This window comes from Rhinopithecus bieti, unplaced genomic scaffold, assembly GCF_001698545.2.
Source record: "Rhinopithecus bieti isolate Rb0 unplaced genomic scaffold, ASM169854v2 scaffold_5948, whole genome shotgun sequence".
NCBI classification, from domain to species: domain Eukaryota; kingdom Metazoa; phylum Chordata; class Mammalia; order Primates; family Cercopithecidae; genus Rhinopithecus; species Rhinopithecus bieti.
Window position 1 is genome coordinate 2,987,733 of NW_016805422.1, and position 14,353 is coordinate 3,002,085.

Here is a 14,353-nt window from a genome sequence, read left to right on the forward strand (position 1 = left end):
AAAAAAAAAAAAAAAAAAAAAAAAAAAAAAAAAAAAAAAAAAAAAAAGAATTTGTTGGAATTCTTTCAATGACACTTTCTATCACTTTTTTTTTTTTTGATATGGAGTTTGCTCTATTGCCCAGGCTGGAGTGCAGTGGTGCGATCTCGGCTCACTGTAAGCTCCGCCTCCCAGGTTCACGCCATTCTCCTGTCTCAGCCTCCCAAGTAGCTGGGACTACAGGCACCCGCCACCACGCCCAGCTATTTTTTTGTATTTTTAGTAGAGATGGGGTTTCACCGTGTTAGCCAGGATAGTCTGGATCTCCTGACCTCGTAATCCACCTGCCTCAGCCTCCCAAAGTGTTGGGATTACAGGCGTGAGCCACCGCACCCGGCCAACCCTTTCATTTTTAATGTACTGTTGCTCTAATAATCACCCTTCCATAATTTCTTAAATGTAATCTATGTGGTTTACATTTAATAATTCTGTAACTTTATTTCTCTAGTCTAAGTAGATAGTGAGAGGATAAAGATTCCTGAAACATCTAGACAATTCCAAGTTTAAACTCCAGAATGGATGTTATAAATAAGTGACAGTTTGGGTGTTTTGTTGTTGTTGTTGTTAAGATGGAGTCTCACTCTGTCACCTCAGGTTGGAGTGCAGTGGTGTAATCATGGTCCACTGCAGCTTCCAACTCCTGAGATCAAGTGGGCCTCTCATCTCAGCCTCCCACATAGCTGGGAGCACAAGTACATGCCATCATGCCTGGCTAATTTTTTTAAAAATCATTTTCATAGAGACAGGGTCTCACTATGTTGCCCAAGCTGGTCTTGAATTCCTGGCCTCAAGTGATTCTCCTGCCTTGGTGTCCCAAAGCACTGGAATCCTCCTGCCTCAGTGTCCCAAAGCCACCACACCCAGCCATGTTATGCATTTTGTCTATTGGATTCTTCCCTGATGTGAAGTAAAAATACTTCAGACAATGTCTACATCACAGAACTTGTTAATTATCTAATGACCTCTCCAGAAAAATAATCATTAATACAAGGGTTCCCAGGATCAGAAAATCCACTGACCTTAGCCAGGTTGCCTTGCTTTAAGAGTAGCACAAGGGCCAGGTGCAGTGGCTCACACCTGTAATCCCAGCACTTTGGGAGGCCGAGGCAGGAGGATCACGAGGTCAGGAGTTCGAGACCAGCCTGGCCAACATGGTGAAACCCAATCTGTACTAAAAATACAAACATTAGCCGGGCATGGTAGCACATGCCTGTAATCCTAGCTACTCAGGAGGCTGAGGCAGGAGAACTGCTTGAACCCAGAGGGCGGAGGTTGCAGTGAGCCAAGATCACACCAGCCTGGACAACAGAGTGAGACTCTGTCTCAGGGGAAAAAAAAAAAGAGCAGCATAAAGAGTTATCTATATCAAAGGACTCCACCATCTTTCTACCCTCCAAACATGCAACAATAGGATGCACTCTCATCAATAACAGTAACAGTAGCTTACTACTGATGATGATTATCCAAGAGGAGGCTGTGCATAACATTTTTCATTTTTCTTCCTTATTTTACAGAATTATAATTTTAATTTTTTTGAGACAGGCTGTTGCTCTGTTGCCCCAGGCTGAAGTGCAGTAATGATCATAGCTCACTACAAACTCAAATTCCTGGGCTCGTGTGATCCTCCTGCCTCAGCCTCCCAACTATCTAGAACTACAGGTGTATGCTACCACACCCGGCTAATTCTGGTATTTTTTGTAGAGACAGGCTCTCAAATTCTGGGCTCAAATGATTCTCTTGACTCAACCTCCCAAGGTGCTGGAATTACAGGCATGAGCCACTGGGCCCAGCCTTAGGACTTAATTTTAATATATCAGTGTTTCATTTTTCATTAATTGTCAGATATTCCCATAAATGGAATGTATTTTTCAGAGAAAAGAGTTATCTCATTGTTTAACACTTCATAATATATATCTTAAGTGGAAAAGACATTAGAGAAAAGATGGATATAGTTCTCAATGCTATGAAACATCTCTGGATCAGAAAATGATTTAATCTGTAAAAAATACAACATTTTAATTGATTTAGGCACATTCAGGTTAATAAAATCTATTATTATCTTTGCCACTGATACACCATTTCATCTTCATTTCAACTAATACATTACGAGAAAGTACAGATTCCTCTACCCTACAGCAATGAAGGAAAGGGAATCAAAACTTGGAGGGCCCTTGATTTTTCATGAGTGCCAGGTAGCAACATCCAAATCTAGAAAACATCCAAGAAATAATGAGCAAGGAATATAACTTAAATTCTTTGGTTTTAAAACTTTCAAAAGGACTTCTTTTGAAAGGCCCTCCAACTTGAAGAACCTCACAAAGTTAGGACTACATATTTGGATAATCACAAAGCTTTCAGATGACAACATTTAGTTCTATAAAAAGAAATCATGCTTAAATTTGTAGTTACACCATCAAATCTTTGAGTCTTTCAATTTCTTTAAAAATTCAAAATAAATGTAAGATGTAAGCATCTTGACCCATCTTTATAAGAAAAATATTCTGACCCTCAAAAACAAACCTTATTGAAATATCTGAAAAGAATAGCTCTAATCTCAACAGGACTCAGGCAAGCTATTTGTTCCAAGATATTTGCTTCACTACGAGAGAGGTTATGGAATGATGCTCTAAGTGAGTTCCGGCGACGCTGGATACTTTCATTCTTATATTCAATTGCAGCTTCCAAAGCTTCAATCCCTTCTTCAAGTTGGAAAAGAACATGTTCTTCCTAGATATAACAGAAATCACTCGTTTTAAATGAAATAGTATGACTTTGTCATATACTCAGATCCTACCAAACTATTTGAGTCTAATGGACATTACCACTCTTTTACTAGATTTTAAGAAAATGTTTTTTGAGTGCTTGCTATACCACATAATGCAGCGTATGTATACATGTGTGTATACACACACACACACAACATACTAACATAATCATTAAGCCCTCACAATAAACCTGATGGAATGAAATGGAAAAGACAGAAGTTTAGGTGAGTTCTGAAATGTTACAAGGTCAGACAACAAATGCTGATCATCTCATCCAAGGAATATACTTGAACAGAGCCTAAGCCCACAGGATTAGCAGTACTGTCATGTATCTCCTCCATAACCCCTAAAGTGCGTATTATGTGTCAATATTTCCACTAGTAAGATCCAGAGATTTACTGTTGTCGCTTCAATGATCTATCAAAACAATATACTGCCTAGAGGGAAAAACTTACTCTAAATATTTAGAATAAGTTATTAAGAACTAGTAATTTAAAAAAAAGCACAATATGGCATTAAAAAGTAGTGAGGATTTAAGTATCTGACATATTTCATAAGATTCCTATGAAATGTTATTAGAAGGAAAATGTAGGCATTAAAAATAGGGCAGCGTGGCCGGGCAAAAATAGGGCAGCGTAGTATTTTTTCACATACTAGAGAAGACTGATGAATCCCTGTCGGAAAACCTACAAGTTTTTTCTTTTCTTTTTTTTTTTTGGACACAGGGTCTCACTATGTTGCCCAGGCTGAACTCAAACTCTTGGGCTCAAGCGAACCTCCTCCCTTGCCCTCCTGAGTAGCTGGGACTACAGGCACACACCACCATGCCCAGCTCTTCCAGTGCTTTGAACTATCCACATGCATGTTATGTTGGTGATACAAAGCTCTGGCAAGGAATTACCTCAGATAGGTGAGACTTGGATATATGTTTCCATATACCTATACCTATTGTGGAAGCCACCTCAATAAGTTCCTGTGGCAGACTGTCTTGTCCATCTGCATACCCTTATTGCCCAGCACAGTACCTATCATATAGTTTGAACTCAGTATCTGTTGACTTAAGAAAGAGAAGAAAAAAATTTTTCATGTGTCCTTGGTTACAGGACCCATGTTATTTATCTCCACTCCTCCCCCTAACACCCCAAAGGAAAATAATGTGAATATTTCTTTCTTTTTTTTTTTCTTTCTGAGACAGGGTCGTGGTGGGATCTCAGCTCACTGCAACCTCCACCTCTTGGGTTTAAGGATTTAAGCAATTCTCCTGCCTCAGCCTCCCAAGTAGCTGGGATTATAGGTGCATGCCATCACAACTAGCTAATTTTTGTATTTTCAGTTGAGAAGGGGTTTCACCACGTTGGCCAGGCTGGTCTTGGAACTCCTGACTTCAGGTGATCTTCCTGCCTCAGCCTCCCAACGTGATGGGATTATAGGCATGAGCCACCATGCCTGGCCAATAGTGTGAATATTTCTGATCTACCTAAAGAAAAATGCTCATCAGCCATTCTATTTCTCTGTGCAATCACTAACCATATGGAATTTGACAGTTTGATAATTGCTTCATAAGGAATAAAATAATATTCACCTTTTCAAGAAAAAAAAACCCTTAAATACTAAAATGTACTTAGGTGAACAAGTAAGAGGAGCCACAAACAAAAGTGAATTATCCAAAATAGAGCAAGTCCTTATCATCAATAGGTTCTTGGAAACTGTGACTTTAAGAGAAACAATATATAACGCAACAATTTTTTTCCCTATTAACTTCATAACAAAAGCAACTATGTTGAAGAAAAACAATGTAATTTGAGGACCTGATGTACATGATGTCTCTTAAAATCACAATTTCCAAGAACCTATCCACAATGTTCAGTGAGGACTTTACTTGACTTTTGAATTCATACTGTGACTATATTTTATCAAAAACAAATGTGAAGAGTTTGCCTTTAAACGTGGCTGAGAACAATTTCATATAAATTCAGTTTCTATGGTTTTGGATCTAAGTTAAGGAAGTACTGAGATAATATAAGGTAGTATGAATATAGAAACCCAAGGACAGCCTGCTCCAGTGAGGCTGCAGCATATCAATGTTTGTAGTTCCCTCTAACTCAGCAATAGGTGTAGGTTGACAAGATATGTGGCAATGGGAAACTATCCTGGGATGAAAAATTTGTCACAATACAAACCACAGGTTATCAAGAGTTGGCTGTTTTATGATAGAGCACTGCTTTTCAACTTTAATGTGTACCGAGGAGCTCGCTAGAATTCAGAATCTGATCCAGCAAGTCCAACTGGGGCCTGAGGATCTGCATTTCTAACAAGATCCCAAGTGATGCTGTTGCTGCTGGTCCAGAGACCAAGTAAAATGAAACAAAAAACTAATTATAACTTTTAAGCAAGCACTGCATAGATTTCTCTATAAATTATATGTTCTCAGCAGGGTGTGGTGGCTCATGCCTGTAAACCCAGCACTTTGGGAGGCTGAGGCGGGTGGATCACTTGAGGTCAGGAGTTCGAGACCAGCCTGACCAACATAGTGAAACCTCGTCTCTACTAAAAATACAAAAATTAGGCTGGGCGCGGTGGCTCACGCCTGTAATCCCAGCACTTTGGGAGGCCGAGGTGGGCGGATCACGAGGTCAGGAGATCAAGACCATCTTGGTCAACGTGGTGAAACCCCATCTCTACTAAAATACAAAAAATTAGCCAGGCGTGATGGCACGTGCCTATAATCCCAGCTACTTGGGAGATTGCAACAGGGGAATTGCTTGAACCAGGGAGGTGGAGGTTGCAGTGAGCTGAGATCATGCCACTGCACTCCAGCCTGGTGACAGAGCAAGACTCTGTCTCAAAAAAAAAAAAAAAAAATTAGCTGGGCATGGTGGCGCATGTCTGTAATCCCAGCTACTCGGTAGGCTGAGACAGGAGAATTGCTTGAACCCAGGAGGCAGAGGCAGTGAGCCGAGATCGCACCACTACACTTCAGCCTGAGCGACAGAGTGAGACTCCATTTCCAAAAACAAATTGTATGTTCTCACAAAATGCAAAATTGAAAGTTTAAAAGATTAAATAAAGATAATAGTTCTTATATTTTCCTCCCTACTTACTAAGCAACTACTCTGTATTATTAGAAACCTAAGGTTCAAGTATTCTTTAATTTTAGTTTCTGAATTTTACCAAAAAAAAAAAAAGAGCGGTGTGACTTGTCTGTAGTAAATTGTTGGGTAATCTTCTATTAGTGTAATGATCTAAAATCTATCAATTTCCATAAAGTAATAAAATTAGGAAAAATATTTTAATTTACTGTGGAAAGAGAAAATAATCCTAAACAAGTTTTAAAGACATTAAGATAGCAAACCATTCCAACCAGATTTTATTGACACCTTGTGTCACATCAGAATCTCATGCTCTTGATCATCTGCTAGTGACAGATCTATTTGGGAATATTAACCTTGGCTTTAAAATCGTGGTAAGAGCAGAGCCTCACTTGAGAGCTACACTAAGAAGAACCAACCATGTGGAAGAATGGTACATAGAAGCTCATGTGACTAAGTAGAACTCTACCAGTTGTAGGAGGCTCATCCTTCCCTCAAACCCCAGTCCAGAATAGCTGCAAAATAGGTATCATGCACCGTACTATATTTTCACCACAAATCTGTAAATGCTTTTTGTTACAGGATCCCACATGAAATAGAAACCTAAATGTTTCTTGATATTAATGGAACTCTACCCTACTGCAAACATAATTTGTTAATTCTCATCTCTGTGCCTTATTCAAAGACGTTCTATCTAAAACGGCCTTCTTTCTTATATCTGCCACTGCATATCATGTTTTTCATAATCTAGCTCAAGATTCTGATCTACTGAGGCTGCCTTGATGAATCTTCCCCCAAATGATCACTTCATTGCTTTGAATAAATAATGTAAGAGGTATAGCTGTAAATACATTATCCACAACTTGATTTTCAATGTCCTTCAGAGTTTAGAGTTTTCTATATTTTTATCTGTTTTCCCAAATAGAATATTAATTTCTCAATGGAAACATAATACTTTTTTTTTTTTTTGTTTTGTTTTGTTTTTTGCTGCCTCTATAGAGCTTAGTTATAGTCACAGGCAGGCAGAATTCCTTAAATATTTGAATTCTGCTGTATCTTAGGCTCTCATGTCTTCAAATCTATAAGCCTTGGACTCCAATTTAACAACTTGGGAGGACAACCTGGCTCTCTGTTCCTCTGCACATTTACCCAGCTTAAATTATAAAACAGGGCAAACTCAATAAAATACTGGCAAACCGGATTCAGCAGCACATCAATCAAAAGCTTTTCCACGATGATCAAGTGGGCTTCGAATCCCTGGGATGCAAGGGCTGGTTCAACATCGCAAATCACCTAGAGCGCTAATGCAGCATAATAAACAGAACAAAGACAAGAGCCACATGTTATCTCAATGGATGCAGAAAAGGCTTTGACAAAATGTTCAACAGGCGCTCATGCTAAAACGCCTCAAGAAATTCGTATTTGATGGACGGTACCTCAAATAATACGGCCTGGATTTGGATGAAACACCACAGGCGTATATCATACTGAATGCGGCAAAAACTGGAAAATTCCTTTGAAAACGCCACCAAAGACAGGGATGCCCTCTTCACCACCCATATCTCCAACATAGTCTTGGAAGTTCTGGCGTAGGGCAATCAGGGCAAGGAGAGAAGAAGATAAAGGGTATTCGTGAGAAAAGAAGAAGTTAAATTGTCCTGTTTGCCAGATGACGATGGATTGTATATTGTAGACAAACCCCATGTCTCAGCCTCAGAAATCTCCTAATGATAAGCAAGCTTCAGCCAAAGTGCTCAGGATAGCAGAATTAGTGGTGCGGAAAATCACAGCGGGTTGTCTATACACCCAGTAACGACAGGCAGAGAGCCAAATCAGGAATGGAAGCTTCCATTCGATTGCTTCCGCGGAAAAAGAAATGAGAATGAAGGAGTACCTAGGTAAGATCCACGCTTGCGCGCGAGGTGATGAGAAGGGACCTGGAAGGAGACTCAAACAGCTGCGCTCAATGAATAAAAGACGACACAAACAAGAGTGAAGAATGAGTACCATGCTCATGGATAGGAGAATCCGAATATCGTGAAAGATGGCCCCGTAGCTTGCAAGGTTAGGTTATAGATCATGCGCTCGCCCCAGTCAGGTCACCAATGGAGTTTCTTCGCACGGAATTGGAAAAAGAACTGCTTTAAAGGTCCGGTCTATGGAACAAAAAGGCCCCGCATTGCCAAACAGATTCTAAGTCAAAGCGCAAGCTGGAGGCGTCACGGCTACCTGCACTTCAAAGCCTCATACTACAAGGCTACAGTAACCAAAACAGCAGATGGTGTACCCCACGGGTACCAAAACAGAGATATAGCCAATGGGACAGAACAGAGGGTCTCAGGAAATAATCCGACACAGTCTACAGCCATCTGGATCTGTTTTGACAAACCTGAGAGAAACAGAAATGGGGAAAGGGCGCCCATGTAATAAATGGTGCTGGGAAATTGCGGTAGCCATAAGGTAGAACAGTGAAGACGTGATTCCTTTTCCTTGAGCTTCCTGATCGGCGAGATGAATTCAAGATGGATTAGAGACTTGAAGTATGTGTAGAGCCTAATACGCACTAAAACCCTTGAAGAAGCACTAGGTAGTACCATTCAGGACATAGGCATGGGCTAAGGCCTCATGTCTGTAAAACACCCAAAAAGGCGATGGCAGCAAAAGCCAAAAGTTGACGAAATGGGATCTAATTAAACGAAGAGCCTCGTGCACGCAAAAAAGAAACTACCATCAGAGTGAACGGAACGCCTACGAATGGGGAACGATTTTTGCCAATTGCTACTCATGCGTGACAAAGGGCTAATATCCAGGAACTCACAAAGAACTCAAACAAAATGATTACAAGAAAAAACACCCCATCCAAAAAGTGGAAAGGATATGAACAGGACATTTCTCAAAAGAAGACATTGCATACAGTCCAACAGACATCATGAACAAATGCTCATCATCACCACCACGTCCAGGAGAAATGCGCAGAATCAAAACCACAATGAGATACCATCTCACACCAGTCCTAGAAAGGAATGCATTAAAAGTAATCAGGAAGACAACAAGGGTTGATAGGATATGGAGAATAGGAACACTTTTACACTGTTTGGTGGGATTGTAAACTAGTTCAACGACCATTATGCGAAAACGTATGCCAATTCCTCAAGGATCTAGAACTAGATGGTACCATATGACCCCAGCCCATCCCCCACTATGCGGATACTATAGCCCAAAGGATTATAGATTGATTCTACTACAGAAGACACATGCACACGTATGTGGTATTGCGGCACTATTCAAATAGCCCAAGACGTTGGGAATCAGACCAAATGTCATCTGTGACAGACTTGATTAAGAAATGTGGCGCACATATATACACCATGGATACTATGTGAACCATAAGAAAAGGAGAGTTGCGTCTTTGTAGGGACATGGGATGCCCGGCTGGAAGCCAGTCGATTCGTTGTAGCCCAAACCTATCACGAGAAGAGAAACAAACACCGCAGCTTCGCTCACTATAGGTGGAACTGAACAATGAGAGTCACTTGGACTCGGAAGGGGACATCACACACTGGGGCCTATTCGTGGGGGAGGGGGGAGGGGGGAGGATTGCATTTGGGGGAGTGCGGTTAGCATGGAGTATAAGACTGTGATGAATTTGATGGTGGCTGACAAGGTGATGGGTGCAGCACACAGCCATGCCACAGCAGGGTATACAGGTAGTGGTAACAAACGCTGCTAACCGTTCTACAGATGTCGCCTAGACTTAAAAGTATAATAAAATAAATAAATAAATAAATAAATAAATAAAACAGGGCAATAGAGGTCTATAATGTTCCTTTCAACTGCCACTTAGCCCCCAGTCAAGGATTGATTTGTAAATCAATCCTTTCATCAATTCTCAATGAGCAACAATCTAACGATCTTTGCTCCTGTTTCTTAACTAGCCCCCTTAACTTCCTGTCACTTGCTCCAAACTAAAACACTACAAGATTCACCAATGTGTGTGATTCTCAGCTATTCACCTTCTCTGAGCAACTTTCCCTTGCTTTGGTAATAATAAGACACCAACAATAAATATCTGTGGAGGCAGTTCCGATTCAAAAATTCATCTTTCTCTGATGAAGTAAGGGACAGGTACCACTGCCAACTGACTGAAAATTTTGAAAAAAGACAAAGTCTGGGGCAATTTGACAGCCTGTAAATGAATCATCTTCTACATAGTTTTAAAAAACTATAACTAAAACTATAGTTTTAAAAAACTAACTGTAACTAAAAGGTCTTTTACTGGGATTGGAATTTTATGCATCTATTTGGCTGGACATAGTATGGACACTGGGCCTTCTCGACCAAGGTTTCATGGAAAGAATTAACCCCTAATTCCTTAGGCATCTGTTGTATGTAATAAATTACCTAGTATCGTTCAAGAAATATGTATAGAGAAAAGTCAGGTGCCCTCCAGAAGAGTCCCTCAAATCATTTTCCATGTTCTGTGATTTCAGACGAGAAACCCCAGCTGAGGAGGCAAATATACTCAAGGAAAGTAATAGTTTCCAAATGCCTGGCAGTGCCAGGAAGGGGCCATGTCCATGGACCACTATGTAAGGATATCTCAGTCTCTAGTCAAGCATGGTTTATGGTGCCAAATAAGTGCCAGGTGAATTCACTACATCTGACAAAATCTCAAAACCAAGTTTAACGGATAACATTTATGATTATGTGAAAAAGACTGAGGAAATCACTCAAGTGATCCATCATACAGCACCTCCAGTTCCAAAGAATACTGACTTACTTCAGGTGATAACACTCTACCATTTTTAAGTTTTTCATCCACACTGTTTCTTCGTTTCTGGAGCTGATCCTTTTCTTTCTGGAGGACTTCAACTTGTTCTGAAATCTTTATTTTCTCCTCAGCTGTGCTGGTCTGGAGCTGCACATTCTTTTCAGACAACTCTTGTTCCAATAAGTTCAGGCGAGTTGATATTTTCAAACTATCTGTGTTTAAGGCCTAAAAGATACAACCCACCAGACACCAAAAACAGTTACTAGAAATCTAGACTGCATAAAATTAGGAAAACAGAGAAAATTGCTAAATGAATACATTTTAGTTTTACATTATTGAGGGAGGGGTATTCATTTTCTATTTTGTTTTGAGATGGAGTTTTGCTCTTGTTCCCCAGGCTAGAGTGCAATGGTGCGACCTCAGCTGACTGCAATCTCCGCTTCCCAGGTTCAAGCGATTCTCCTGCTTCAGCCTCCCGAGTTGCTGGGATTACAGGCGCTTGCCACCTCGCACAGTTAATTTTTTGTATTTTTAGTAGAGACAGGGTTTTACCATGTTGGCCAGGCTGGTCTCGAACTCCTGACCTCAGGTGATCCACCTGCCTCAGCCCCCAGTTCTGAGATTACAGACGTGAGACACCGCGCCCAGCCGGGGTGTTCATTTTCTAAAATCTTAAGTTGAATGCCTTTTTTAAAAAAACATTTATTTAAACTCTGAGTTTACTACCAAGAATTGCCTTGACTAGGTTTTCAGAGGTAGTATTTTTCTTTTTTCTTATTTTCTAAACTGAACTTTTCTTTCTTGGCTTACATTCTACATTGTAGAATTATGTTACAATTTACTAGGGGTTGAGATTTGGTATGTTTAAACATATGATTGGTTGGCTTAAACATATAATTTGTTTTTACTCTTAATTTATTCTGATCAGAAAATATGGCCAGATTTATGGAGATGCTCATTATGGTCAAATTTCAGGTAATTTGTAAAATATTTTTCACAGTAATTATCTGTATATACTACCATAAGGTTTATTATATAGACACATACTATCATAAGGTTTATAATTTTAAAAAGGCATTCCCCTCCCCAAGCTTTTAATTGAATCCTACTCTCAGACAGCCACCTTCATCCTTTTCAGTTGGTTCTTCTGGTGTTTATGTCTATGTTTCTGAATGACATTATCAATTTTAGACATTGTCTATTGACTGTGTATTATGGGAGATAAGGATTTAGCACTCTTATAGCTACTGTACTTCCCAATCTCCTCCATTCTCCCAATATAAGTTACAATACAGTTTTTAGTTAAATCAATATTCATTTTCCTTATAACTTTGTTATTCATAGGTGAACTATCTAGTGTGAAATGATCATGCTTCTACTTTGATACAACTTTTTATTGTACCTTATAGCTAATTCTTCTCCAACAGAACTATAAAATTCCTCAACACTTTTTCATCTGATCAAACTTATCAGGAAATCTTTTCAATCTATTCTTTTCTGGAAACATTTTGCCTGGAGCGTCCATCCTGCTCCACACTGGACCAGTTGTCCTGGGTCTTCCCTTTGTTATTTCCTGAGAATTTCCATGTTGCAGCACATTTTCAGAATCCCGAGTCTTCTTTTTTTATAGTTTGTGCCATTATTTTTGTGGAGCACATTCTCTAGTAGTTTTCTTGGACAGGCTTAATGGGAGATTTTTGTTTTTGTTTTTTTACCTGAAAATGCTGCTTATAGCTTCACATTTGATTGAGAGTTTGGCTAAGAAGAAAATTATTTATTAGACTTAATTTTCCTCATGAGTTTAAAGATTGCTTCAGATCTTAAACTTGTCATGAGGAAAGCTGAGAAGTCCAATGCCATTCTGATTCTTGCAATTTACAAGTAGTCTTTTTTGTCTAGATGCTTTCAGGACCTTCTTTTTTCCTCAGTGTATCCAAACCTTCACAATGCTATGTTTTGGGTACTCATTTTGCTGAGCCCTTGATGGGCTATTTCAGTCTAGAGTCTCACATTACTGGTGTTGAGGAAAAAAAAATTTTTTTTTTTTGAGACAGAGTCTCGCTCTGTCACCCAGGCTGGAGTGCAGTGGCGTGATCTCAGCTCACTGCAAGCTCTGCCTCCCGGATTCACGCCATTCTCCTGCCTCAGCCTCCTGAGTAGCTGGGACTACAGGCGCCTGCCACCACGCCTGGCTAATTTTTTTGTATTTTCAGTAGAGACAGGGTTTCACCGTGTTACCCAGGATGGTCTCCATCTCCTGACCTCGTGATCTGCCCACCTCGGCCTCCCAAAGTGCTGGGATTACAGGTGTGAACCACCGCGCCTGGCCAATAAAATTTTTTACATGGTGTCTTTGATCATCTCTTCTGTTTTCTCTGTTGTATCTTTCTGGAATTCCCATTACTTGGATCTTGGGCTTCCTGGATTTATCTGCCAATTAAATTTTTTTCTCTCCTACTTTCTATTATATTTTTACTTACTTTTGGGGGTATTTCCTCAACTTTATCCTCTGACCCTTTTTTTTGAGATAGAGTTTTGCTCTTGTCGCCCAGACTGGAGTGCAATGGCACGGTCTTGGCTCACTACAACCTCTGCCTCTAAGGTTCAAGCGATTCTTCTGCCTCACCTCCCAAGTACCTGGGATTACAGGTGCCCACAACCATGCCTGGCTAATGTTTGTATTTTTAGAAGATACGGGGTTTCACCATGTTGGTCAGGCTGGTGTCGAACTCCTGACCTCCAGTGATCCACCCACCTTAGCCTCCCAAAGTGCTGGGATTACAGGCATGAGTCACCGCGCCCTGCCTATCCTCCAACCCTTTTAATTTCCAAGAGTTCATGTTTTTAATAACTTGTAGTTCTTTATAGTCTTCTTTTACCACACTGAGAATATTAAGATTTCTGTGAAGTTTTTTCCGCTTCTTGCTCTATCTCTAATGTCTGTGAGTTTATTTTTTCCTTTTGTTTTGTTTTCTGTCTTTAATAGTGGCATTCCTGAAATGTCCATCATATTTCAGAGTCAGGTATCAAAAAGCTGCTAAGATTTGTGGTGATAGGATACATGTGGGCCACTTAGTTGGCGGCTTCCAAATTTAAGTGTTTTTATATCTTTTTAGATGTTTCAGAAAATATGCTAATCTCCTGCTAGGAAGAATAAATCTGGGCCAGCATTCTTGGATCCAAGGAGAGATTAGGAAACAGATGTTTCACAATTCATATGCAGACTTGCACTCATTCCCTATTTGGAGATTTTTGACTTATCACAACCTTTGCAGTGCCTGGTTCAATCTTCGGAAAATAAATCGGTCCCAGAGTGAGAAAAAATAGTTTCATGACTATGCCCTGTTTTCATCTTTATGCTACTCCTGCCTTCTGAAAATCTTGGTCCCTTCATTTCTTAATCTTTTTGATGTTCTATGTGAATTTTATCTCTCTAAAGCTGTTATTTTTTTAAAAGGAAAACATCTAAAGCATTCCTAAAATGCCCATCACATTTCAGAGTCAGATATTAAAAAGCTGATAAGATGTATGGTGGGCCGGGCACGGTGGCTCAAGCCTGTAATCCCAGCACTTTGGGAGGCCGAGGCGGGCAGATCACAAGGTCAGGAGATTGAGACCATCCTGGCTAACACGGTGAAACCCCGTCTCTACTAAAAAAAAAAAAATACAAAAAACTAGCCGGGCAAGGT

The 14,353-nt window shown here is 40.0% G+C and overlaps 1 protein-coding gene across 1 annotated transcript in view; it reads right to left on the minus strand.

Moving 5' to 3' along the window:
- KIF27 (kinesin family member 27) overlaps positions 1 to 14,353 on the minus strand; it is a 101,444-nt gene that overhangs the window by 17,588 nt on the left and 69,503 nt on the right. The window contains exons 15-16 of the mRNA XM_017872376.1: positions 10,674 to 10,889; positions 2,560 to 2,766 (exon numbers count right to left, since the gene is read on the minus strand). Coding sequence (XP_017727865.1) covers positions 2,560 to 2,766; positions 10,674 to 10,889 — 423 coding nt within the window. The remainder of the gene's footprint in view (positions 1 to 2,559; positions 2,767 to 10,673; positions 10,890 to 14,353) is intronic.